This window comes from Sus scrofa, chromosome 17, assembly GCF_000003025.6.
Source record: "Sus scrofa isolate TJ Tabasco breed Duroc chromosome 17, Sscrofa11.1, whole genome shotgun sequence".
Taxonomy (NCBI): domain Eukaryota; kingdom Metazoa; phylum Chordata; class Mammalia; order Artiodactyla; family Suidae; genus Sus; species Sus scrofa.
The window spans coordinates 35,790,696-35,818,350 of NC_010459.5; the positions used below are offsets into that span (position 1 = coordinate 35,790,696).

At 49.2% G+C, this 27,655-nt stretch overlaps 1 protein-coding gene across 2 annotated transcripts in view; it reads left to right on the forward strand.

The window, feature by feature from the left end:
* The window catches only part of TM9SF4 (transmembrane 9 superfamily member 4), a 57,257-nt gene that overhangs the window by 25,593 nt on the left and 4,009 nt on the right, over positions 1–27,655 (forward strand). The window contains exons 3-17 of one of the 2 annotated variants that reach the window (XM_005672825.3): positions 2,114–2,213; positions 7,992–8,160; positions 8,260–8,389; positions 9,566–9,689; positions 10,849–10,967; positions 11,070–11,181; positions 12,437–12,507; positions 17,528–17,660; positions 18,645–18,726; positions 18,821–18,896; positions 21,674–21,757; positions 23,494–23,669; positions 24,315–24,378; positions 25,562–25,681; positions 26,516–26,605. In XM_005672825.3, coding sequence (XP_005672882.2) covers positions 2,114–2,213; positions 7,992–8,160; positions 8,260–8,389; positions 9,566–9,689; positions 10,849–10,967; positions 11,070–11,181; positions 12,437–12,507; positions 17,528–17,660; positions 18,645–18,726; positions 18,821–18,896; positions 21,674–21,757; positions 23,494–23,669; positions 24,315–24,378; positions 25,562–25,681; positions 26,516–26,605 — 1,650 coding nt within the window. The remainder of the gene's footprint in view (positions 1–2,113; positions 2,214–7,991; positions 8,161–8,259; positions 8,390–9,565; positions 9,690–10,848; positions 10,968–11,069; positions 11,182–12,436; positions 12,508–17,527; positions 17,661–18,644; positions 18,727–18,820; positions 18,897–21,673; positions 21,758–23,493; positions 23,670–24,314; positions 24,379–25,561; positions 25,682–26,515; positions 26,606–27,655) is intronic. The other variant, XM_021078141.1, reaches the window with a different exon arrangement.

Below are 27,655 nucleotides of genomic sequence, written 5' to 3' on the forward strand. Positions count from 1 at the left end.
AGCTCCAATTAGACCCCTAGCCTGGGAGCCTCCATATGCCTTGGGAGCAGCCCTAGAAAAGGCAAAAAGACCAAAAAAATAAAAAATAAAACAACAAGGTTCTACTGTATAGCACAGAAAACTATATTCAATATCCTGTGATAAACCATAATGGAAAGGAATATGAAAAATAATATATACATGTATAACTGAGTCACTTTTCTATGTAGCAGAAATTAAAACATTGTGAATCAACTAAACTTCAATAAAATTTTTTAAAATATAAGAATAAACTTTAGGAGTTCCCGTCATGGCACAGCGGAAATGAAACCGACTAGGAACCATGAGGTTGCGAGTTAGATCCCTGGCTTCACGCAGTGGGTTAAGGATCCAGTGTTACCATGAGCTGTGGTGTAGGTCGCAGATGCTCCTCAGATCTGGCCTTGCTGTGGCTGTGGCGTAGGCTGGAGGCTATAGCACCTATTAGACCCCTAGCCTGGGAACCTCCATATGCCCCAGGTGAGGCCCTGAAAAGACAAAAGACAAAAAAAAAAGAATACACTTTATGGAGTTCCCGTCGTGGCACAGTGGTTAACGAATCTGACTAGGAACCATGAGGTTGCAGGTTCGATCCCTGGCCTTGCTCAGTGGGTTAAAGGATCCGGTGTCGCCGTGAACTGTGGTGTAGGTTACAGACGCGGCTCGGATCCTACGTTGCTCTGGCTCTGGCGTAGGCTGGTGGCTACAGCTCCGCTTCTACCCCTAGCCTGGGAACCTCCACATGCCGTGGGAGCTGCCCTAGATAAAGCAAAACAAAACAAAACAAAAAAAGAATACACTTAAAAATTTTTTTTGCAGTGTTATGATTGGTTCTCTTTTATCCATGTTTTAGGGAGTTGTCTGTGGCTGTCACTGTTTCTGGAGCTATATTCTGTGTGCTTCCTAAATGTTCTCCTTTATGTTCTTCTTAAACTTCTTTTTTTTCTGTCTTTTTAGGGCCGCACCCGAGGCTAAAACTTCTTCTTTTTTTTCCTGTATATTTAGGGCCGCACCCGTGGTATATGGAAGTTCCCAGGCTAGGGGTCTAATCGGAGCTGTAGCTGCCAGCCTGCACCACAGCCACAGCAATGCAGGATCCGAGCTATGTCTGTGACCTACACTACAGCTCATGGCAAAGCCGGATCCATAACCCACTGAGCGGAACCAGGGATTGAACCCGAGTCCTCATGGATACTAGTCGGGTTTGTTAGCACTGAGCCACCATGGGAACTCCTTAAACTTCACTTTTAATGGTTGTATAATATTTAGTTGAATGAATATCTTATGGTTTATTGACCAATTTCCCATTTGGGGGCTTTTAGCTGTTTTTCAATTTTTTCTCTCTTTTCTTATTTTGCAAAACATTTAGTCAGCACCTACTGTGTGCCCGGGTCTGTAAGCACTGGCATTACATATGTGAGCAGGACACATATAGTCCTTGCCCTCACGGAGTTTAAATCTTAAATTGTAGTGGGCGGAGACTGATTTCTTTAAAAATAAAAAAGATACACAAAATAATTATGTTTTATAAGACATACTGCAAAGAAAACTAGGAATGTTGAAATAGAGAAGATGAGGGGATTCCTCTGATAAGATGATTAGGAAAGGACTCAAGGTGAGGGGATCTAAGCTGGGACCTGAATGTCAGGAGGAGTCAGAGTCGGACAGAGAGGAGCCACAGATCCAAAGCCTGAGGCAGGAGAGATGTGGTCACGCTCAAGGAACTAGAGGCAAAAGACCACTGTGGTTAGGAATGAGGAGTGAGCTCTTCGTTCCTGAAATGTTTTCCTCATTTGAAGTTATTTCCTTAGGAAAAATACCCAGAAGTGAAATTTTAGGGTCAAAGATAGCAGCATGTTAAGGACTTTGAGTATGTACTGAATTTGGTTGTGATTTTACACAAAATCTATAATGTAGTCTAAAACTAAGGAAATGTAAAGTAATTTAGAACTGTAGGCAGTATAGTATGTAATATACCAGAGTTGTGTCTGCTGCGGTCCAAGTGTGCTAAAGATGAGTGGGTACCGAGGAGGATTATGGAAACAGTCATCTGGGTTTCTGGGTTCAGGAATAATGGCCTCTCTTCTCCCACTAGGCTGTGAAGCTCACCAGCTCTCGAACCCAGCTACCTTATGAGTACTACTCACTGCCCTTCTGCCAGCCCAGCAAGATAACCTACAAGGCAGAGAATCTGGGTAAGGCCTTCTCTCACACTGCTGTCCTCCTGTCCCCAAGGGGAACCCAGATCTTTTTGTATGATAATAGCAGTTAACCCTTACATAGCACATACTGCGTGCTGGACACCATTGTACATAGTTTATGTACATACTAGCTTATTTAATCCTTTTAATAGCCCAGGAGAGTTAGTTGTGATATTTGTTCCCATTTTACAGGTTAAGTGACTTGCCTCTGGTTATATTGTTAATTAATGGCTAAGCTAGACTTGGAATCCATGTAGTCAGGCTTCAGAGGTGGCTCTCCTTGATTTCTAGATAGCCCCTTCTCTCTCTCATGGCTTCTGTAATCTGCTCTGCTTTTAATTAATAGAGTGAGTGATTACCTCCAGCCCGAACAGAAGCAGAGACAGCACCATAGTTCTTGCTAAGGCGTACAAAACTTGCCTCAAGTAATGTGTAGCACTCAGTGCAGCGTCTGGCATGTGTGTTCGTACGTAGCAGTCATTTTATTCTAATTCAAGTAATTCTCCATTTAGAATTTCAGGCTTAAAGAAAAAGACATTTGGAGACCTCTCTTGAGGACATGATTATTAGTACTTAACTCTGTGCCTGTCTCAGTGTTAAGTCCTGGAGATAAAAACATGGAAAGAGGCCCTCTCTGACCTCAAGGGACCTAAGAGACTTTCCTCATATGTCTTAGGAAGGGGCTGCCTTCTTTGTCAAGGCTACCCATGGCTCAGATGTTTCCAGAACCCCTAGCCAACAGGTGTACCTACTGCCAGGTGTTGGTTGTCTCTGACCAGCTGGAGCAGGCCTTGGAGCTCCCTTAACCAAAAGCCGGCAGCACCGCCTGTCCCTAAGTCTCACTTTGTGCAGTTGAGCAGAGGTTGGTCTTGGGACCCAGGCTGCTCCTGCTGCCTGCCACTTACCCTTCTTTTCTCTCCATACCACTCCATGCTCTGGCCACCTTGCCGCTGCCAGGAAGCCTGACCCGCTTTGTCCTCCAGGCCCCTTGCATAGTAGCTCCTCCTCCCCTCCGTGAGCCAGTGTGGATGCATTGACAGCCCAAAGCTCAGCAGCTGGGCACACTTCAGTGTTACTGGGTGACCTTAACTTCAGTAAAACTGGGGAATGTTCCTGCCTGTAGAAATGGAAACTGCCGTGTACAAAAGTCATCCTGTCACACTGTATCTCATTCTGTCTCTGTGTGGTGCCTCCCTCCATGGCCTAGGGGCTCTGAGCAGAGGGATCGTGTCTTATATTTCTCTCTCTCTCTCCCTGCCACTTCTGACCCAGTGTCAGGCACATAGTTATCATTCAGTGTCCTATCTGCGTGGAGCAGGAACATCCTTGACAGTACCTGTTGGACATTGTACTGCATGTTGTCATCATCATCATCATCAGTTCTTGGGCTCTTCCTATCAGCTGGGCATTGTTCTAAGCATATGAAGGTTCCCAGGCTACGGGTCAAATTGGAGCTGTAGCCACTAGCCTACACCACAGTCACAGCAATGGAGGATCCAAGCTGCATCTGCAACCTACACCACAGCTCATGGCAGCACCAGATCCTTAACCCTCTGAGTGAGGCCAGGGATCAAACCCGCATCCTCATGGATGCTAGTTGGGTTCGTTAACCACTGAGCCACAACGGGAACTCTTGTTCTGAGCATTTCTGTGCTTTAACTTTGTTAATTCTCACAACAACCCTATGAGGTAGCTCCTCTTACTGTCCCCTTATCATCAACGAGGGAAGTGAGGCACAGGAGGTGAAGTCACTTGCCGCAGGTCACTCACCAAGTGGAAGGCAGAGCCCGGGGACTCTGGCTTCAGAGTTCATAGCCTTAAGCAGCACATCCTGTACAATGTCTCGCTTGATTCTCACTGTAACTCTGCACAGCCAAGTGTGATTGCCTCCAGGCCATGGTAGAGGGCACAGCAGCCTCAGAGGTTTGAAACACATGCTCATGGTCACATTGATCAGTGGGAAGAGAAATTGAGATATTAGCCCCATTTTTTTTTTTTTTTTTTTTTTTTTTAACTCTGAAAACAGAATTCTTTCTGCTGTCCAAGCTGCCTTCTCCAGAAAGGTTCATTTGGGCTGTCCAAGGGCTATGCTCCTGATGATCACACTGGTGGAGATTTGTGTTGTGGAGTGTGTAGAGAAGTGAGTGTCTGACAGATGTACTGGAGGACATCAGACTCTTAGAGTCCACTCAGCTTATTGCTTGTTTAGTGGGGCTGGTTCTCTGCTCCCAGCTTTAAAAAATTAAAGGAAGGAGTTCCCATCGTGGCTCAGTGGAAACGAATCTGACAAGCATCCATGAGAACACAGGTTCACTCCCTGGCCTCAGTGGGTTAAGGATCTCGTTGCTGTGAGCTGTGGTGTAGGTCACAGATGCGGCTTGGATCTGGCATCGCTGTGGCTGTGGTGTAGGCTGGCAGCTACAGCTCCAATTTGACCCCTCACCTGGGGACTTCCATATGCTACAAGTGCGGCCCTAAAAAGACCAAAAAAAAAAAAAAAGAGAGAGAAAACTTCTGTATTAGAAATGAGCTGTTCCAGACTAGTATGTCCTCTTTCTTGGTTTAAATTTGATTTCTAAATATTAAGAAGTGATACCATCTTACTTGGTCTGTATCCCTGTTCCTCTCTCAGTGTGGTTTTCCTTTCCTCAAGTGAGTTCCTTATTGACCTGCTGAAAAGAAGTGGTCAGTCGGGCATGGCGTAGAGGAGAGGGCCAAGGAGTTCAGCACCACCGCAGTCCCCACACAGGAACCTGGGCTGTCACTGTCCGGGGCCGGTTCTCAGCATTGTCTCCTGTGAAATGGCAGAGGATGACCCAGATCATTTCAGGAGCGGACTGTGCAGATGTCTCAGTGGTGTCCTTGCCCTTCTACTGGCCAGTCCACCCCTAGGTTTTATAGACTCACCTGCACTACTCTCCTTCTGAAACAGGGGGTAACAGGGAGAGAAGGGTAGAGACCTTCATCCAGGCCCCTCTTCACCCTCCCTCCCCCTTCTAGGTGGCTTCACTACACTTGCTCTGGTGCCATTTTGCACAGCTGAGTGGTTCTCCCACAGTGGTACAGCTGTGGCCCTGCCACTCACCATCTATAGGCCTGAACTTTCCTCTGAGCCTTAAACTTGGATATCTGTCTGCTTGACATAGCCACCTGACAGCCAAACAAAAAATGTCTTCAGTCTAAATGTGCTGTTTTGAAATTCCTGTTGTAGCTCAGTGGTTGAGAACATGACTAGTATCCATGAGGATGTGGGTTCAATCCCTGACCTTGCTCGGTGGGTTAAGGATCTGGCATTGCTGTGAACTATGGTGTAGCTTGCAGACACAGCCTGATACCAAGTTGCTGTGGCTGTGGTATAGGCTGGCAGCTGCAGGTGCAGTTGTGATTTGATCCCTAGCCTGGGAACTTCCCTAGCCTGTGGCCCTAAAAAGCAAAAAACAAAAAAAAAACCTTGCTTTTTTTGTTGTTGTTGTTGTTTTTTCCAATTTTCCCAAGTGGAACTCGGTTGTAGCAACCTCATAGTCGTTCTGATATGACTTCACTCCTCACTTATCCTTTGCATCCATCAGCACCGGGCCCCCTAGATTTCCCCTCCTCAGTAGCTCCTGAATCTGTGTGCCTGTTTCCACCACACCCACCCACCGCTCACTGGCCAGCTCCTTGCATCTTCCATGTTTTCATCCCAGAACACCCAGAGTGATCTGTAACCAGACTCAGGTAATGTCTTCTGCTGCCCATGTTAGAAACCCTTTATTGGTTTTAGTTGCTCTCTGCATGTAGATCAAACTTCAAGTGAGGCTGACAAGCCCCCTGAGGTCCGGCTCTGGTCTGTCTCTTCAGCTTCACATGTCACCCTTGCTGTCTTCCCTGCAGCCACACAGGTCTCTCGAGTTGACTCTCTTCCCATCCTCCAACTCCCACCCCACCACCGCCAAGAGACCTTTGCATATGCTGTTGCTTCTCTCTGAGTAGTCTTCTCCTACTCGTTGCCTGGTTAATGCTCTTTTCCTTTAGGGCTCACTTCAAGCATTTCTTCCTCAGAGAAACTATCCTAGACCTACTCTCTCACATATAGAGCAAGTTCCTCTTATTATACTATATCTTCTCATTTTCCTGATCATTTAATCAGTTGTCTTCACACTAGACCATAAGCTCTGTGAGTTTGTCTGTTCAACAGAGGTCCCATGTGGCTCAGTGGGTTAAGGATCCAGCATTGCCATAAGCTGCAGTGTAGGTCACAGATGCGGTTCAGAACCATTGTTGCCGTGTCTGTGGCATAGACCCACAGCTGCAGCTTCAATTCGACCCCTAGCCCAGGAACTTCTGTCTGCCGCAGGAGAAGCTGTTAAAAAAGAAAAGAAAATGTATACCTTCAGAGCCCAATACCTAGTAGATGATGGGGAAGGAAGGAATGAACAAACGGATGAATGACTAGGCCAGGGGTGCCACATCAAGCGGGTCCACATGGGTAGGCAGCCGTTAGAGTCGGGGGTGTGCAGGCATTAGTGCCGCCTATGGGCTTTGGTCAGTCTCCTTCCGTTTGCTCCAGTTCCACATCATCCCAGCAGAGTTGTTAGAATGGCTTGAATGAAAGCACCGTTGTGTTAATTGACAGTTCCTAACTGCTCAGTGCCTGCTTGCGGGACATCTGGGAGCAAGTTACTCTGAGACAGTAGGCACGCAAGGGGTTGATTAAACAAAACAATGTTTTGGCTTAAAATCTCAGGTGTTGGATTTTACCCTCCCTCCCTCCCTTCCGGAACCAGGATCTAAAGACACAGAGATAAATAGGGAAACATTGTCTGCCCCTAAAGAGCTCATAATCAGATAGGGGGACAGAAACTTATTCTATCAACACATTGTGCAAAGTTACATATGAAAAGGTGTAGAGGTGATGCTGGTGATAAAAACAGCATTTGTTGCCCGCCTTCTCTGTGCCTAGTATTTTATTTCTCACTGTAACCCTGTGAGATGGATACTCTTACTCCCCCCATTTTACAGATGAGGAAATTAAGGCTCGTTGAGGTTAAATGACTTAACTAAAACTTCTAAGCTAGTAAGTGGCAGAGCCAGTGTTCAGAAGCAGACAGCCCTCTCCCTTCGCCACCCTACAGTGATGCCCCTGCACCAAGGACAGTCCGAGGAGGGAATGGTGCACCCGGTCCTGAGGAGGTCAGGGAGGGCCTCCCAAAGAGTGGAGTAGAAGCTGAGCTTGGAGTTCCCATTGTGGCTCAGCAGTAAACAAACCCAACTAGCATCCATGAGGATGCAGATTCAATTGCTGGCCTCACTCAGTGGGTTAAGGATCTGCCATTGCCGTGAGCTGTGGTGTAAGTCACAGACGTGGTTCGTATCTGGTGTTGCTGTGGCTGTGGTGTAGGCTGGCAGCTACAGCTCCAGTTGGACCCCTAGCCTGGGAACCTGCATGTGCTGCGGGCGCGGCCCTAAAAATACAAAAAAAAAAAAAAAAGAAGCCGAGCTTGAAGGGCGAGGAAGAGTTTCCCAGGGACCTGGGGCAGGAGATGGCACTTTAGGCAAAGGAACAGTGTGAGGCGCAGAGGCATGGAATGGCGTGGCGTGTGTGATATGCTCTGAAGAGTCTGGTGGTGCTAGGGCACCGGGTGGGGGCGGGCAACAGGTGGGACAGCGCATTGATGGCCAGGCTGCAGGACTGCTCAAGGCCTGCAGGTTGGCCCTGTGTCTCCGTGGCTCTGCTGATCTCAGCAACCTCGGAGCTGAAGCTCTGAGCTGCATCTATCTCTCTCATGGCAGGAGAGGTGCTGAGAGGGGACCGGATTGTCAACACCCCTTTCCAGGTTTTCATGAACAGTGAAAAGAAGTGTGAGGTTCTGTGCAGCCAGTCCAACAAGCCGGTGACCCTGACCGTGGAGCAGAGCCGGCTCGTGGCCGAGCGAATCACAGAGGACTACTACGTCCACCTGTGAGTTGTCCTCTGCTCCCTGCCAGCCTGGAGTTCACATAGGGGAGGGCACTGAGGGAGAGGCTGTCCGAGGGACTGAGCAGGGCCTTGGGTTTCCAGCATTGCGGACAACCTGCCTGTGGCCACCCGCCTGGAGCTCTACTCCAACCGCGACGGCGATGACAAGAAGAAAGAGAAAGATGTGCAGTTTGAACATGGCTACCGGCTCGGCTTCACAGATGTCAACAAGGTAGAGTGTCTTGGCGTGCTCAGAGGGCTGGGGAACTACACCGCAAAGGCACCAGTACTTGAGGCCACAGAGAAGAGGGGGACGCAGTAATTCATGGCTTATAGCAGAAAAGATGGGAATGGCCAAGGCAGGTTCCTCCTGGTGCCCCGGGGTGTGGTCTGTCAGAAGACTGCGTGCTGTGGGCAGAGGTCTGGCAGATGCTACACAGGAGGTAGAAGGCATAGTCCCCAAAAACTCAGATTCCATGTTTGTGAGATTAACCACCACCACCAAAAAAAAAAAAAAAAAAAAAAAAATCTGGAATTTTATCAGTATGTAAGAGAGAGAGCTGAGTAGTGGTGAGGATCATGCAGGTGCCCTGGGTTTTGAATCCTGTCCTCCCCCAGTTACTAAGTGGTGATTCACCAACCCTCTTCACCTCTCTAAGTGGTTCCTTCTCTGTAAAGTGTATGTGATAGCCATACCCACTCTTTGGGGTTGTTGTGCAGAGTAAATCAGATAATCCCTGCACGAACTTTATAGTACAGCCTCTGAGAAACATGCTAATAATGGCAGTGATTGTAAGAGCAATGTCTTATATTTGCCCTTCTCTAAACTGAACACTTACACTTGGGGAATAAAAGAAACATTTCTTTTGAGGCACAATCCCTGTCTTCCAAGGGCTTCTGTCATAACTGGAAGAGGGTTGTCAGGGTAAGACCCTGGATCCTAGGTCCCAGTCCTGACCACACCAGTGCTGTGATGGTCAGTGCCAGAGGAGTCCAGAGGAAGCTCATGTGCATTTGGGTTGCCACAGAGGAGCTGGGCCTTGAAAGTAGGTAGGCTTAGGCTGCGTAAAGTTGGGATGGCACTTTCATTGGAGTGGATGCTATGAACGGAGTTCAGGGTGGGAACTGTTCATGGGGCAGAGAGGGGCCCGGGGAGACCAGGTGAACTAGCGTGTCTGAGAAGGGACGCCAGCGTATTAGGGTTGCATGGCTGAAGGCCTTGAATATCAGCCCCACAGAGCCCTGGAGGGTTTCTGAGTGAGGGAGTACTGAGACAGTGTTTCTGGAAGGCTGGTACAGCTGGGCCTGCTGGACGAGGGAAGGGACCTAATACCTGGCTGGTCTCCCTGAGGTTTCTGGAGGTTCCTTGGCCCCAAGCTATCTTGTTCCCCGTGTCGCTCTGTTTTAGATCTACCTGCACAATCACCTCTCGTTCATCCTCTACTACCACCGGGAGGACCTAGAAGAGGACCAGGAGCACACATACCGCGTCGTCCGCTTCGAGGTGATTCCCCAGAGCATCAGGCTGGAGGGTGAGTGGGGAGGTGTGACCAGAGGGGCAGGGCTGGATGGGCCTGGGCTTCCACACCCAGGGTCTTCACACCCTTGGTTCCTGTAATGCCTGATAGGCCCCTGTGTGGCATGTGGGCCCCACCAAGGTAGGGTCACCGCATTCCCAGTAGAGAAGGCGGGGGGCGAGGGGGAAGATGACATCTGTGGGTCCCAGTCTCACACAGCACCTTACAGTTTACCACCTCTGGCCCGCCCAGAAGGTAGGTCCCTATTAGGATGGGAACCAGAGGCTCAGAGAGGTTGGTAGCTTGGCCAAAACCATATAGCAGTTTGGGGCTTTGCTAGGCCTCTCGTTAAGAACTAGCCAGCTCAAGAACAAGGGGCAGGGTACAGACAGAGCTGTTGGATGACAAGTTTTGGTGTTTCTGCTCCTGTGTGTGCGATTGGCATAACTAAAGTTGGCCCAGGGTCAATAGTTGTGTCATACAGGAACTTGAGTGCCAAGGCCTGCCGGGACCTGGTCCAGCTGGGTTTCTGGGGGTTTTTTAAGCTGTGGAACCTAGTTATCAAATAAAATCATGTGCAGAAGTCTCATATAAAACAGACGTGCATTTTGGAAGTGCCGTCCTGCCTCTTCCCCCTGTGAGTGTCGTGGGCACAGCTTGACAGCAGCTGCTCCCCCACTTGCTCTTGGAGGTTAGAGACCCTGTCTCCTTTTCTCACCATTTTCTCTCCAGCACTGTACTTGGCCCGTAGTAGATGTTTATTTATTGTATGTCAATTGGTTGAATGAATGGACAGATAGCAGGATGAATGAATGAGTAAATGAAGGAAGAAACCGTCCGAGTGATTGAATTGCTGAAGTGCTGGGATTCTGGAGACTGAGTAAACATTTGATAGAGCCAGTCAGTGTTGTTTTGCATGTTGAATGGGACTGACTGAATGAGGAAATGGATGTTTGAATTGAGTGAAGGAAGATTGTTTGACTCAATGAGGGACTCAGACCCCTCCCCGCACATCTCTGTGCAGTCCCCGCAGCCCTGTGGAAAGTCAGGGCTCGGGGGAGCACACTTAGAGCCTCCACTCCGCAGCACGCCGCCTCCAAGGGCACCCCCAGAACCGTCCTTGGGTAGCAGCACCAGCCCTCCCAGGAACAGACTGAGTCTCTGTCTCTCACAGACCTCAAAGCAGACGAGAAGGGGTCATGCACCCTGCCCGAGGGTACCAATTCCTCGCCCCAAGAAATTGACCCTACCAAGGAGAATCAGCTGTACTTCACCTACTCTGTGCACTGGGAGGTGAGACGGGGCTGGAGCTCACAGCAGGGAGGAGGGCTCTGGACTGGGCAGGAGTTGTTAAGCAGGAGGCCTGACTCTCAAGTGCTTCCTCCCCACTGCCAGGAGAGTGACATCAAATGGGCCTCTCGCTGGGACACTTACCTGACCATGAGCGATGTGCAGATCCACTGGTTTTCTATCATCAACTCCGTTGTGGTGGTCTTCTTCCTATCAGGTGAGAGAGCTGTGGGTTGGAGGGTGGTGAGGTATGAGGGGGCTGAGGTATCACATTGCTTCTAGGGTGTTTTTGGAGCCAAACGTGGGTCAAAAGCAGACCTCAGGGTTCTGGCTAGGGGACCAGTAGACAGATGAAACAAGATTCAGCCTCCAGAACCAGTACGTCTTCACCCACGCCTTCGTTGATTCTTTGAACAAGACTTCGTCATCACTCATCCTGTTCAAGCACTGTCCGGAGCAAGCCCAGCCCAGTCTCTGCCCTCACAGTCTGTAATCTGGTGATGGGAGAGAGACAGAAAAGCATAGAAGTCGTGGAGGTCAGACAGTGCGAAGTGCTGTGAAGTAGGTGCACAGCTATTGAGGAAAGACCGTCTGAATGAGGGGCCACCATTCAGAGACCCAGGGAGAGACTGTTCCTGCAAGGGTCACAGGCCCGAAGTGGGACAGGCCACAATGTGAGAAACCACATGGCAAGAGCGCTGTGGGCAGGGAGGAGGGTGGTGAACAGAGGTGGAATGAAATTGATTGTCTCAGTATCATGAGAAGTAAAGATAGTGCTCTCTCTGTTCAGCACTCACCCGGGGGCCAGCTGCTGTGCTTTCCAAGCAGCCCATCAGTGAAGCCCTGAAAGCATTTTAGCGAAGCCAGAAAGCGCTGAGTTAGTTCAGGGCCCTGCAGCCCATTGTCTTAACCACTACACTCCGCTGCCCAGAGAAGTGAACAGGGTGCTGTACAGATGGGGTTTGTACTTGTGAACTGTTTGGGGTGTTGAGAGGTGAAGGTCTTGAGGTGTGAGTAGGAGTCAGGGCAGAGAGGAGCATTCGGGTAAAGGAAATAGCCTGGGTTACAGGCATGGATGTGAGAGGGAGGTGGGGCTGTGAACTGATCACTAAAAGCAGCGCCGAACCAGAGGCGAGTTCGAGCTGAGCCTGCGAGTTCAAGGTGAGCCTGCAAGGAGGTGAGGCCGGAGAACTAGAAGGACCAAGGCCTGGAGGAGCTGAGCCGCTGTTTTCCCTGGAGTAGAAAGCAATGTCTTGTGACTGTCCCCACCCATTCCAGCAGCTCATTCCTTCCCCCCGCTTGGGGGTGACCCTCAGTTTGCCCCTCTGGGTAGCTGGGGTGGAACTGGGCCCAGGAGGGGACCTGAGGCGTCTGCATAGCCAGTTCCTGCTAGAGGAACCACACGTGCCAGGGGGGCAAGCAGCACAGAAGACTCAGCTGACGAATCTTCTTCCCACCCTTGTTTGTTTCAGGCATCCTGAGCATGATTATCATTCGGACCCTCCGGAAGGACATCGCCAACTATAACAAGGAGGATGACATTGTACGAGGTCTTGGCTGGGGAGGGATAGGCTTGGAGAGGGAGGGCAGCCTAGGCATAGGGCTCTGGGCCTGCCAGACCAGGATAGGGTGTGTGTGTGTGCCTGTCTGTGTGTCTCTGTGAGTGTGTGTTAGTTATCATTCATAGAATAAATCTTAAAAATATTAGAAGGAAAACAAAATGTTTAGTGACCCAAAACAATGGAGATAGCTTTTTGCCTTTTCTTGAGCTGCTCCCACGGCATATGGAGATTCCCAGGCTAGGGGTTGAATCTGAGCTGTAGCCACTGGCCTACACCAGAGCCACAGCAACGTGGGATCCGAGCCGCATCTGCGACCTACACCACAGCTCACGGCAATGCCGGGTCCTTAACCCACTGAGTGAGGCCAGGGACTGAACCCGCAACCTCATGGTTCCTAGTCGGATTCGTTAACCACTGAGCCGCAACGGGAACTCCAGAGATAGCTTTCTAATTCCTAAGCATAAAAACAATGGAAATCGCAGAAAGAAAACTGGATTAATTTGACATTAATCCTACATGTCAGAATACATAAAACAGAAAAGTGAAATGGCAAATGCAACAAACTTTTAAAAAGATGATAGTTAAAAGGACTTGTACAAAATGTCTTTTTTGAAAAACACTAAAATCTCTAATAATAATGAACAAAAAATTTATAGACAAGAATTTAGAATGGATAAACAGCAAAGTCCTATCCAATTTCCTGGGATAGACCGTAATGGAAAATAAGGTAACAAAAAGAACATGTGTGTATACATGTATGTGTATGACTCAGTCACTTTGTTGTATAGGAGAAATTGGCACAGCACTGTAAATCAACTATACTTTAAATTAAAAAAATTTAATGTATAGGGAGTTGTGGCATTGTGGTGCAGCAGAAACGAATCCAACTAGTATCCATGAGGATACAGGTTCGATCTCTGACCTTGCTCAGTGGATCGGGGATCTGGCATTGCCGTGAGCTGCAGTGTAGATCACAGATGCAGCTCAGAACCCTATGAAAGTGACTTCATAGGAGGTCCCGTTGTAATTTAGCAGAAAGGAACCTGACTAGTAACCATAGGTTTCGGGTTCAATCCCCAGCCTTGCTCAGTGGGTTAAGGATCCAGCGTTGCCCAGAGCTACATTATAGGTTGAAGATGCAGTTTGGATCCCGAGTCGTTGTGGCTGTGGCTTAGGCCGGCAGCTCTAGCTCCAATTTGACCCCTAGCCTGGGAACTTCCATACACTGGGGGTGCAGCCCTAAAAAAAGCAAAAAAAAAAAAAAAAAAAAAAAAATTAGTGTTTACACAAGGATCCATGTATGGCTAGTAAACGTGTGAAACACTGTTTTAACCGCAAGGATAAGCCCTCAAAATGCAGTTTCAAACAATCATGAGAAGACAGTTTGGAACCTTCAAATTAGCACATATATGTGTATATATATGGCAAGGTTAATGTGAGATAAGCACCTTTCCATGCCACCCACGCAAGTATAAATAGTAGTTTTGTGCAAAGTAGTTAACTGCCAGTACATATCGTAAACTATCAAATAGTCAACTTGTTTTCACCTGCTCATTCTAGAATTTCCCTAAGAAAACCATCAAAACCCCAAAAAGTTTGCTCTAGAAATATTTATTGCAGCCTTTTTAAGATTTTAAAACCTGATATTCCATAATAATGGATTGGTTATATCATGGCATTGCTGTACATTGAAAAATTGTACAGACATTAAAATGGTAATTGTGAAGAGTGTTTATGGACCTGATGAAATGCTCATAATCATACATCAACTGAAAATAAAGGACACAGTAAAAACAGTATGATCCCAATTTTATTGTTAAAAATTATATGTACATATACACATGTACATACATAAAGGACTAAAGGAAATATATCAAAACAAGGATATTATTAAGTGTCTTAATCATTTTCTATATATTTCTGGTTTATTTTTTAATCTTTGAATGTTTTATATCTTTCCTTTGGTCTTCTTGGATTTTTAAAAATTCATCTGTGATACACATTTACTACTTTTTGTATATGGAATATTATACCATATATCAAAAAAATTTTTTTTTACTTTTTAATTACACAAGTAAGAGTACTGAACCTTGGCGATATTCCAGGTTCAGTTCCAGACCATCACAGTAAAGTGATTATTGCAATAAAGCCAGTCAGATGACTTTTTGGTTTCCCATTACATTTAAAAGTTATGTTTATACTATACTGCAGTCTATTGAGTGTGCAACAGCATTATGTCTAAAAAGCCATACTTTAATTTTTGAGATACTAGTGCTGAAAAATGCGAGTCATTATTTTTTTTGCTGGTGGAGGGTCTTGCTTCGACGTTGATGGCTGCTGACTGATCAGGGTGGTGGTTGCTGAAGTGTCCATAGCAATTTCTCAAAACAAGACAACGTAAAATTTGCCAAATCCATTGACTTTTCTTTTCACAAACAACTTCTCTGTAGCATACAATGCTGTTTGATAGTTTTACCCACGGTAGAACTTCTTTCAAAATTGGAGTCAGTCCTCTCAAACCCTGTCACGGCTTTATCAACTGAGTTTATGTAATATTCTAAATCCTTTGTTGTTGCTTCAACAGTCTTCATGGCACCTTCACCAAGAGTAGACACTGTCTCAAAAAACCACTTTCTTTGCTCATCCCTAACAACTCCTTCTCTGTTAAAGTTTTATTTGTGATAACAGCGATTCAGGCTTATCTTCAGGCTTCATTTCTAAGTCTAGTTCTCTTGCTATTTCCACTGCAACTGAATTACTTCTTCCACTGAAGTCGTCTTAAACCCCACAATTTGATCCATGAGGGTTGGAATCAACTTCTTCAAAACTCTTGTTAATGTTGATATTTTGTCTTCTGTGAATCGCAAATGTTCTTAATGGCATCTGGTAGTGCATCCTTTCCAGAAGGTTTTCAATTTACTTTGCCCAGATCCATTGACAGAATCAGTCTCTATGGCAGCTATAACCTTATAAAATGTGTTTCTTAAATAATAAGAGTGCAGAGTCAGAATAACTCCTTGAGCCGTGGGCTGCAGAATGGATGTTTTGTTAGCATGAAAACAATATTCATCTCCTTGTCCGTCTCCATCAGAGCTCTTGGGTGAACAGGGGCATGTCAATAAGCAGTAATTTCTTTTTTTTTTTTTTTTTTTTTTTTTTTTTGCTTTTTAGGGCTACACCCGTGGCATATGGAGATTCCCAGGCTAGGGGTCTAATCGGAGCTGTAGCGACCGGCCTACGCCAGAGCCACGGCAACACCAGATCCAAGGGCGTCTTCGACCTACACCACAACTCATGGCAACACCAGATCCTTACCCCACTGAGCAAGGTCAGGAATTGAATCCACAACCTCATGGTTCCTACTCGGATTCGTTTCCCTCGCGCCACGACGGGAACTCCCTGGAATAGCACTTTTTTTTTTTTTTTGATCTTTTTTGTCTTTTGTTGTTGTTGTTGCTATTTCTTGGGCCGCTCCCGCGGCACATGGAGGTTCCCAGGCTAGGGGTTGAATCGGAGCTGTAGCCACCGGCCTACGCCAGAGCCACAGCAACGCGGGATCCGAACCGCGTCTGCAACCTACACCACAGCTCACGGCAACGCCGGATCGTTAACCCACTGAGCAAGGGCAGGGACCGAACCCGAAACCTCATGGTTCCCAGTTGGATTCGTTAACCACTGCGCCACGACGGGAACTCCTGGAATAGCGCTTTTAATCTCCTTCAAGAACTTTTCCTTTGCATTCACAACTTGGCTAACTGGAGCAAGAGGCCTAGCTTTCAGCCTGTCTGATCTTTTGACTTGACTTGCCTTCCTCACTAAGCTTAATCTTTTCTAGATTCTGATTTAAAGTGCAAGCAATGCAACTCTTCTTTCACTTGCACAATTAGAAGCCGTTGGAGGGTTACGAATGGGTCTATTTACAATATTGTTATATCTGAGGGAATAGGGAGGCTGGAGGAGAGGGAGAGAGGTGAGGGAACCGCTGATGGAGCAGTCAGAACATGGGTTTATTATATAAGTTTGCTATCTTTTTTGGGCACAGTTCACAGCACCCCAAAATAATTGCAATAGTAATTGCATCAAAGATCACTGATAATGGATCAACATAACAAATATAATAATGAAAAAAATTGAAATATTGCAAGAATTACCAAAATGTGACACAGAGGCACAAAGTAAGGAAATGCTGTTGGAAAAACGGTGCCAGTAGACGTGCTTGATGCAGGGTTTCCACAAACCTTCAGTTTGTAAAAAATTCAGTATCCGCGAAGTGCTATCAAGTGAAGCACAATAAAATGAGGTGTGCCTGTATTACTTTCATAATTAGTAAAAAATAATAATAATAAATTGCTTCCAGCCTCACCACTCAGAAACTATCACAGTTAACATTTTGGTGTGTTGGTTTACATTTTTGCATGCATTAGGTTTGTAGGCAATGCATTTTTCCTAACGTATTTTTCCGTGCATTAGGTTTGTAGGATTTGTGGGGGGTTACAGATCTTTTATGTAGCTTTTTTATGTATCTTTATTTTATTTTATTTATTGTCTTTTTGCCTTTTCTAAGGCCGCTCCCATGGCTTATGGAGGTTCCCAGGCTAGGGGTCCAATCAGAGCTGTAGCTGCCGGGCTACACCACAGCCACAGCAACGCCAGATCCTTAACCCACTGAGCAAGGCCAGGGATCGAACCTGCAACCTCATGGTTCCTAGTCAGATTCGTTAACCACTGAGCCACAACGGGAACTCCTTTATGTATCTGTTATGAATCAGATCTTTTATGTAGCTGTAAGCCCATGTTTGTGCCCTACTTTTCCTGTGTAACAGTTCCCTGGGGAACACTTTCTCATGTCACATACTGTCAGAGTGGAGCTGGTTGACACCTACCTGAGGAACCTTCAGCCCCCATCAGGGGACATGGATCCTTGGGGGAGGAGGTGGCCCCTGCGGGAGCTACCTCTTCCAGAGCCCAAGAGGAGCCTCATTCTCTGGCTCTTTGCTGCAGGAAGACACCATGGAAGAGTCTGGGTGGAAGCTGGTGCATGGCGACGTCTTCAGGCCCCCCCAGTATCCCATGATCCTCAGCTCCCTGCTGGGCTCAGGCATTCAGCTCTTCTGTATGATCCTCATCGTCATCTGTGAGTGGGCCCGGTGGGGCTGGGCGCGGGGCCTCACTGTCACCAGCGCGGCCCGGGCCTGAGCCTGGCCGAAGGGCAGCCTTCCCTTCCCAGGGCAGGGGCGTGTCAGTGTCTCTGGGCCAGAGCCGTCTGCCCCGCGGGAGGGCTAGTCCTCAGGCCCTGGCGATGTACTCCTCCTCAGCTCTTTTCAGCACCGTCGATAAATCCCCCTGTGACCACACCGCCAGAGAAGCTGCTCAGCAGCGCTGTGAGGTTGGCCTCCTTTTCCAGTCGGGCATTAAATGACTTGCCCATTTCAGCACCATGATTAGAACTGGAATCAGATCTTTTTCTCTCAGAAAACCACCCCCCAAATGAATGTATAGTAGTTACAGGCAGTTCTGAAGTCAGTCTGCCCAAATTTTTTTTAACCATTTTAACTTTTTTATAACACTGTATTAGTTTAAGGTGTGCAGTATAATGATTTGATGTTATACCTTCTACTTCGATACCACCCTGAACACCCGACCTCCTCTGATATATGTATATATTGTGAAATTGTTAGCAGAGTAAGTTAATATCCATCCTCACATAGTTACAGTTTTTTCCCTGTGATGAGAACTTTCAAAAATCTAATCTCTAAGCAATTAATCTGCCTAAATTTGTATCTCAGCCTCATGCCTCTAGCCTTTGTGCCCTTGGACAAGTCACTTAACCTCTGTGAGCTTCAGATTCCTCTTTGGAGGAATGGGAAGACTGACCTGCACCTCTCAGAGTTGATAAGGCAGATTTTCTAGGCTGGCCGTGGCAGTGAAGATGCAGCCAGCCACGACCCAGCAACAGCTGCAGCCCGCTGCACCCCAGCTAAGACCCAGCCATCTCCTGTAGAGAGGAAGGCCAGGGGAGAAGGGAGCCTCATCCAGCCTCACCTGGCCCCGGGCCCTATCAGCCAGCCCCAGATGGCCCTGGAGACCTGACTTTCTCTCTCTTCCCCTCCCTTCTCAGTTGTGGCCATGCTTGGGATGCTGTCACCCTCTAGCCGGGGAGCTCTCATGACCACAGCCTGCTTCCTCTTCATGTTCATGGGGTAGGTGTGTCTGAGCGGGCCCCGGGGCTGGCACAAATCACCTGCGCCTCACTAACAGGTCTCCTTGGTGTGGATCCCTGCCGTTTCCCCACAGGGTGTTTGGTGGATTTTCCGCCGGCCGTCTGTACCGCACTCTAAAAGGCCATCGGTGGAAGAAAGGAGCCTTCTGTGTAAGTGTCCTGTACCTCCTCCCGGTGTTGGTGGGAACCGAGAAGCTTCCTTCTGGGCTCCTCAGGAGCAGTGTGGGCAGGTGCTGGTGGGGGTTTGGGTCAGAGGCTGAGTAGCAGCCTGGTGGGGGGCAGGAACACACGCAAGGGCTGGAAGCACTGGGCTCTTACCCACAGGCACTGACCCCTCAAGGCCTTAGTTGCCGCATCTGTGCAAAAAAGGAATTGAACTTAGGTGGGTTTAGCCTACATTGTCCCATGGCTCAAGTACAAGAAGAAATAGGGGATTCAGAATAGTAGGATTTAGGCACCAAGCCCAGGTGTCAAAGTTTAAAGTCAAAACCTAACAGCAGGGCTGCTGGGAGAACACCCTGCCCAGTGGTATAAAGAGAGAGTTACCTGCCAGCACCGGGACAGGCCAGGCCCCATGTCCCTGTCAGCCTGTTTTCCAGACTTTGGTGCGTCCATTCCTCTTCAGTAAGGTCAGCTCCTGGGGTTCTCTGTCCTCCTGGTGACGAGGAGAGTTCTTGGCAGCAGAAAGGACCATAGGAGCCAGAGGCCACCTGGGAGTTGACCCTGTCTTCCGGGAGCCCCGAACCCCTTCTCCCAGAGCAAGTGAGCCCTTAGAGGACCAGGGTAACCCCTGGTACCAAATCAGAGAAGCCTCTAAACCTGGCCTTCTGAAACCGTCCTCCTGGCTACTGAAGGCCCAGGGGAGCTCAGCATATCCCTGCTCTGGCTGATATCCTGGCACTTAGTAAGTCTTAGCATCAGGGACACCCTCCTTCCCTCCCCCGTTCTGACTTAAACGCCCTCAGTATAGAAGAGCTATGACGGTGATTGTTCTGGAAGGATCAAAAAAGTTTACTGAATTCTTGAATTCATCAGGCACTTTTCCCAGGCCACTGTGTGCTTAGAGAGGGGGATCTACAGAACTGTAAACCCAGCCCCCCCCTCCCCCCCGGGAGGCCTCCCACTAGAAACCTTCTAGGGTCTCCCTCTGCAGTCCCAAGGCAAACCTCTTCTCTCTGTCCCAGACCTCTCTCTGCATCCAGTGGCACCATCACCCACCCAGGCCTGCAAGGCAGACACCTGGGTGGCTCCCTTCCGCCTCCTCCCAAGTGCTCCGCCTCCCCTCACACCTCAAGTGGCATGAATTCCCTCCCATCTCCATCCCCAAGACTCTAGCCTGGGTTTAGGCGTATTTGCCTCTTGCCTATCCAAGGACCCCAGGTTTCCAGCAGGGTTCCAACCCTCCATGGTGTGCCCTGCCTCCCTCCACAGGCAGGCACCTGCTGCAGCCACGGCTGTGCAGGCGTATGAGTGCTCTGCTCCCCTCCAGCCTCTTTAAGTCTTAGCTCCTGGGACACCCTCCCTCCCTCCCCCATTCTGACTTCAGTGTCCTCCTTGGCAGAGGAGCCTGGGCAGAGCCTCATATCTACAACGAATGCCAGTGTCTGTGGTTCTCCATTTCTGGGTCTGAAGTTTTTTCATGTTCTTCCTGGTATCTAGCACAGTGCCCAGTCCATAAATTTTAGCCAAGAAGGAAGACAGATGAGGAATTCCCTGCTACACAGCAGAGTAAAACAGGAAGATAGGAAGAGGGGAAGTGACATTTGAGCTGGGTCTTGGAGGAAGAGGGTTTCAGTTGGATGGAAGCAGCCATCAGGGAGGCCTGAGGTTCTGGAATCTCCTAAATCTCACTCCTGGCTCTGTTGTTACCTTGATTGGAACCTTGACCAGCCCTCTGAGCCTTGGTTTCCCCATCTCTCCAGTGGGAGCTGGTTGTACCCACCTCTCAGGTTGTCGTGTGGATGGAAGGCTGCTGGCTCAGCCTTGGCACCCAGGAGGCAGATACCTGAGATGTCAGTGACTTTACCTACATAAGGCCTGGGTTCAGGGACATGGTAGAGCAGTGGCTAGTTACTGGGTGTGGGCGGCTTGGGGCCAAAGGTAAAGCTGGCCGCAAGGCCAAGAGCCAGATTGCAGGGAGGCTCAGGCATCGTGATCAGTGACCGTCCTGGATGCTCAGACAGCCGCATTGGTGGAGGAGGCTTAACTGCAGGTCTAGGGCTTTGGCTCCCCATGCCCGCGCCCCAGCCCCAGAGATCTTGACTGGGTGGAATACACTGCAGGGGTTAGGAGCGGGGCTCTGCAATCAGGATGCCTGGGTTGGAACCTCTGAACCCCTTAACAGACTGTGTGAAGTTGGGGTAGGGGTATTTAACATTACTGGGTCTCAGTGTCTTGTTTAAAAGGGATAATGACAGTCCTTCCCATCTGGGGGGCAGCAGGATTAGGTGAGATGATGTGTGTGGAGGCCAGCGCCCACCACCCCTAAATCCCAGTTAAAGCCTACCCTCCACGCTAGACAATTTGGATGGGGGCCCCGGCATTCATGCTTTGTAAAGTTTTACTTGGTCATCTTCACCAAATGCTTATTGAGCACAACTGTTCTAAGTGCTGGGAGCACAGTCATAAGCAGAACATGGTCCTCCCAAGAGCTTATTTATAGCTGTGGGGTAGGTGACACTGACCAGGTGACATCAGCTGTGATTACAAACTCGGGTGAGGACAAGGAGGGGGTGGCTCAGGGAGTTAAAAGGACAGAGAGCAGGAGGCTTGCCTAGTCAGGTCAGGGAATGCTTTGTGGAAGGGATTTTCCTTGAGCTGAGTCCTGCAAGACAAGGAGGGCTTGAGAACCTCCAGTCTGGGAGCCTCGACGGGGCAGGTGGGTGCTACACAGATGTAGCTCCCCAGCCTGGTCTCTCTCCTCCTAGACGGCGACACTGTACCCTGGCGTGGTTTTCGGCATCTGCTTCGTGTTGAATTGCTTCATCTGGGGAAAGCATTCGTCAGGAGCGGTAAGTGCCCTCCCCGGCAAGGGAGGGCCAGCTGAGCTCAGGCCCACTCCCACAGGTCACTTCCTGCCATTTCCTTCCCTTTTCTGAGTCCCCAGAGGTCTGTTCCCAGCCCTGGGGGTGAGGACTGGCCGGGGTTTCCCCAGCCCTGTGTGTCCTTCTGCCCTGACCTTCCTGTGGGCCCTTTCAAACAGCTGACCAAAGTTCACTTCTCTAAAGGGAGCTTTCCACGGTCCAGGGGCCAAGTGGGGAATCTCCCTTTGTCTCACCCAAGGGAAAGCTGCCTAGTATGACTTTATTAGTCAGTATCCCCAAGCAGGGCTCTCCTCCCCGCGTGCCCCGAGCTCAGCCACAGCCCCCATGGGAGGTCTATCCTCAGAGTGGGGAGCCTGCCAGCTCCAGTCATCACGCAGGATTGTAGACTCAATTGGGGATGGGAGACGGGGTCAGATTAGCAGGGTGGCGGTCAGGGTGGGACAGGCATTGGCCATCGCAGCCTCAGCAGATAGAGCCACCTCCCCTCCACCTGCCAGTACCTGCTGAAGATCCTTGGGTGAAGTTTCCAGTCCAGGCTGCCCAAGGACTGCGTTCTTCCCAGCAATCCAGGGAGCTGCCCTCAGAAAAGACAGGGACATATTCTTCCTCCCACTTCCTCTTTTTTATACTTGTCTCCCTTCTCTCTCTCCCAACATTTTTCTCCAAATTACCAACTGCTCATTATAAACAGTCATTGTAGATATTTTGGAAAGGAAGGTACAGAAGAGTTAATGTTGGGAGTTTCCATTGTGGCTAGTGGAAACGAACCCATCTAGTATCCATGAGGACGAGGGTTTGATCCTTGGCCTCACTCAGTAGGTTAAGGATCCAGCGTTGCTGTGAGCTGTGATGTAGCTCGCAGACATAGCTCGGATCCTGCGTCGCAGTGGCTGTGGTGTAGGCCAGGGGCTGCAGCTCTCATTTGACCCCTAGCCTGGGACCCTCCGTGTGCTGTGGGTGCGGCCCTAAAAAAAGACCAAAAAGGGGGGGGGGGAGTTATTGTAGATCTTTTGCATGTTTTTACAGACTTTTTACCTAGCTTTAGATATATAATTTTTAAATTATAAAAGCAAACATTTATGTAGTGCTTACTTTGGAATAAGTACTGTTCTAAGCACTCTGCAAATGTTAATTCATTCCATTTGCACAAGTCTTATAAAAAGGTAAAACTGGGATTAAAGAACAAAATGAAAAGTCAGTTCTAATCCCCCTACCCCGTCTGAGAAAGTGCAACTTTTTGTGCCTTTAGGCACATTTATATGTAAGTATTGGGGTGTTTTTATTAAAGTGGAGTCTTGTACACACAGTTTTATATCTTTTTTCACTTAGTGTAGATCGTGGTGTTTTCACTGAACAAAACTGGGAGCACACTATTTGTGCAGTTCTCTTTTTTCCCTTCATTCTGGCCCTTTGTTCCCCCTTCGTGCTCTCAGTCCTTCTTTCCTTGTTCTTTCCCCCCATCCTCCCTGGTGACAAGCTCCTGCAGGATGCCCTGCTCAGCTGGTCCTCCATCTGCCCTCTGCTTTTCCGAGGGGACAGCCCCAGGTCCCTCTGGCCAGTAGCCTGTGGGGAGCGTGTCTGCAGGACTTTCTCCACCAGTCTGGTCCTGCTGTGTCCCTCCTGCCCTGGGGCCCAGGAGGTCCCCCTCCCCCTCCCCACTTGGGCTTCAGGGCTGGAGGAGCCTCATGGTGCTGTGCCCACAGGTGCCCTTCCCCACCATGGTGGCCCTGCTGTGCATGTGGTTCGGGATCTCCCTGCCCCTCGTCTACCTGGGCTACTACTTCGGCTTCCGGAAGCAGCCATATGACAACCCCGTGCGTACCAACCAGATTCCCCGGCAGATCCCCGAGCAGCGGTGGTACATGAACCGATTTGTGGGGTGAGTCTCCAGCAGGGGCCAGGCAGGGGGCTTCAGGAGTAGGCAAGGCCAACACTCCCCTGAGCCATCTCCTCAGAAAGACGTGGATGAGGGTACCTTCCCCCCACGGGTGCTGGGACAGGTGCTCCTGCAGCCCCGTTGGGCTCTAGTCAACTTCGGGAAAGCTTAGCTTCACTCCAAGACAAAGAGGACCAAGTTGTAGCCAGACTTGGTGTTGGCCAGGGAAGGGGGCAGGGTGGGAAGGTGCAGTGAGACAGGTTAAGACTACCTTGGACCTTGCAGTTTCCGTCATGGCTCAATGGTAATGAACTCGACTAATATCTGCAAGGATGCAGGGTCAATTCCTGACCCTGCTTGGTGGGTTAAGTATCCAGCGTTGCCGTGAGCTGTGGTGTAAGTCACAGGTGTGGCTGGGATCTGGCAAGACCACCTTGGACCTTGAGCAAGTCACCCCACCTCTCTGTACCTCAGTTTCCCCACCTGTAAAATGGGGGAAATGATATCTACCTCTGAGGCAATAGTGGTACAAAGGCATGCTGCAAGAATTAGAACCACAGTGCTCTCATTTGTGCTGGCTCAAGCAGGAGCCCGAAGCATCCCGTGGCCCAGGTCTCCCAGCAGTGTTAACCCTCCCGTTCTCTGCAGCATTCTCATGGCAGGGATCCTGCCCTTCGGCGCCATGTTCATCGAGCTTTTCTTCATCTTCAGTGTAAGTATTGCTACCTGCTCCCCAGTCCTCACTGTCCCCTACACTGTCTGGTCCCTAATCCCCCGCTTAGGTGCTCTGCCTCTTCTGCCTATGAAATCTCAGACAGGCCTTTTAACCTCTCAGAGCCCTCATTCTTCGCCCTAAATTAGGGTAGCAATCCTGCCTCTCAGGACAGCTTGGAAGGTTAAGTGCGATGTGCTGTGTGTACAGGTTCTGGTGTGGGAAGGGCTCAGTGAGTAGCTGCTCTAGTAATATTGTAATCGGTCACCACCATTATTAATATATCATTTTTGCATCTGCCTTGATTTCCGGGTCCCTCCACGTCTTTATCCATTTTGCCAAACTTCTAGCAAAGTGCGGGGAATGATGCCCAATTCTCAGGATCATTGTGAGGCTGGAACGTGATAGAATGTCTATAAAAGGCACAGCGCTGGGCATTCAGGAAAAATGCTTGTTACTTTGTAGCTGCTGCTGTAATGATTACCCCTCTCCCAGAGGTGCCAAGATGAAAGTTGGCAGAAGGGTTCTTCGGAGCCATCTAAAGCTACCCAGCAGAGAGAGGGCCTTCCACTAAGTCAGTGCTGGACAAGCATTTGCTCCTTTAGAGTGGTCCAGCCCCTCCCTGCTGCCCCCCTCTCACCCACCTAGCCCTGCCTAGGTAAAGGATCAGAGGACAGGTTGGCTGCTTGCCCAGGGAGGCCACTTCTATTCTGGGCCAATCCCTGGCCTCTCTGAGCCTTGACTTCCTTCACTGTAAAATGCCACTCTTTCATAGGCTGACATGTGGAGATGCACATAAAGCATGTAGCACTGTGCCTGGCACATGGTGAGCTGTCCCAGCTAGAGCTGGCTGCTATGTCATTTCGATTGGGATGGGATTCGTTATTTTCCGCAGGCCGCTGGGGTTCAGGCTGGGGCCTGCCTGTCTCAGGATCAGACACGCCCCAGGGCCAACCTAGCAACAGCGTGGCTCATCCTCTGCTCCAGGGAGCGGTCCGTCAGAGCCACAAGCCAGGCCCACAGGACCCAGTGGGGTCATGGTGGTGTCTCCTGCCCTGGTGACGGATGGCATGCCAGTCCTGATTAAGGGATGGCATCCCAAGCACAGGCAGGGAGAGCCAGGGAGGGGGGGGCAGCTGGGTGGAGGCGGGCTAGCTGAAGGCCAGCTGTGGCATATCTGCAGGCCATCTGGGAGAATCAATTCTATTACCTCTTCGGCTTCCTGTTCCTCGTCTTCATTATCCTGGTGGTGTCCTGTTCGCAAATCAGCATCGTCATGGTGTACTTCCAGCTGTGTGCAGAGGTGAGGGGAACGGGGCCAGCGGTTGGGGGTTGGGGAGCTGGGTCCAGCATTGAATGGGTCCCTGAGGCTGCCTGGGTTTCCCATGTGGTCCCGCCCCTCCTGGCTCGGAAGTCTTGTGCAAGTACATCACTTCCTTTCTCCGAGCCTCCATTTGTTCGGCTGTAGACGAGAGTTCGTGATCCCTACCTGTCACCATTGTCATGTGGGGAAGTCACCGCAACTTGGTGACAGTAGATTTGTCAGTACTGAGTCTGCTCCAGTAGTGGCCTTCTGTAGCTTAGCAGAGTGGGTGACCTGGCCTCCAGCAGGGGACTAGCTCTTGACAGAGCAGGCAGAACAAGGGCTCTGGGACAGAGAGCCTGAGCTGAAACCCTGGCTCCTCCATTAGGAGCCCTGGCCCTGGGGCCATCGCTTAACCTCCCTCTGCCTTTCATTCCTGCTCCCGGGACAGGGCAGCAGCAGGACCTAACTCAGAGGGCTGCTCAAGGACCCAGTGAGCCAATTCCCATAGAGCACTCAGAACAGTACCCAGCACGTGGTGAGCATTTGCTCAAGGAATGTTAGTTGTTGTTAATACTGTTCTTTTGCTTGTGGTTGATTTTTTTAATAGAGATATAATTTATAAACAGTGAAGTTCACCCTTTTAAGTCTATAGTTTTGTAAGTTTTCAGAAGCGCATACAGTTGTGCAGTCACCATCACAGTCAAGGTATAAAACCTTCTCATCGCCCCAGACATGACAGTGCTTACCCAGCCAGGGTCTTTAGCTGTTGTGAAACTTGGGGAAGAGGTTCTGCCTGGAGACAGTGATGACCCTTCTCTGTTTCCTCCTCAGGATTACCGCTGGTGGTGGAGGAATTTCCTAGTGTCTGGGGGATCCGCGTTCTATGTGCTGGTCTATGCCATCTTTTATTTTGTAAACAAGGTACTACCCTGTATGAAGGAGCCCCCTAACCCTTTCAGGGCAGGACTGGGGAGAGAGGGGTGCTGGGGGGAACCCCAAGTGTCTTAATCTTTTTTTACCAATAACGGGCCATTCTAGCACTGTTCCTGCTCTTAAAACATGCATGTTTTCTGGAAAAAGAGTATGTTTGGTGGCAGAAGCCTTTGGGATAAATGACAATGAGAGTATTGCAGGCAAAACCTGTGAGACACAGCCACAGCGGAACTCAAAGGAAGTACATCACCTTACAGGGTTTTTAAGAGGAAGTAAGAGAGACTAAGACGGTGTTCACTTCAAGAAGCAAGGGAGAAAAGGGACAGTCACGTGCGAGAACAGAATGAGTGAGAAGAGTTAATAAAGATAGAAGCAGGAAGTGCTGCAATAGCCTTTAGCGCTCAGATGTAGGAGCTCAGCTGTATTCACAGAGCTCACTGCCCCAAAGAGTGGCCTGAGTAAGAATGCAGACAGTTCCCCCGAGCAGGTTTGTAGGTGTGTGCATCATACATAAACCAGACAGGCCATTGAGAGGAGTCTGAGGTCTCCAAAGCCCCAGAGCAACCAGTCCTATGCTTATAAACCAGGGTGTATTTCCACACTAGAGTCATAGGTCAGAAGGTAGAAGCTCTGAATTCCCTCTCCCAAAAACGTGAGGTTTGAAAAGACTATCCGGATCATTGAGTGAGATGCTCCAGTCCTGCCTCCAGTTTGCTGACTCTGCCCTCTTCTCCAGCCATCCCAGCAAGTGATCCTACTAGCTGAGGGCTCAGCCAACTGTAGCCCATGGGCCAGTAGGCCTGTTTCTCTAAACAAAGTTTTACAGGCACAAGGCCATGCTTGTTCATTTACATGTGGTCACGGCTGCTTTTACATTACAATGACAGAGTGGAGTAGTTTTGACAGAGGCCACCTGGCCTAAACTGTTTATAATCTGGCCCTTTCAGAAAAAGCTTGCTGAGCACATCCTGCTGCTCCCATTCTCTTTGAATTGGTCCTGTCATTATCAAGGTTTTTCCTTACTTCTCACTGAAATCT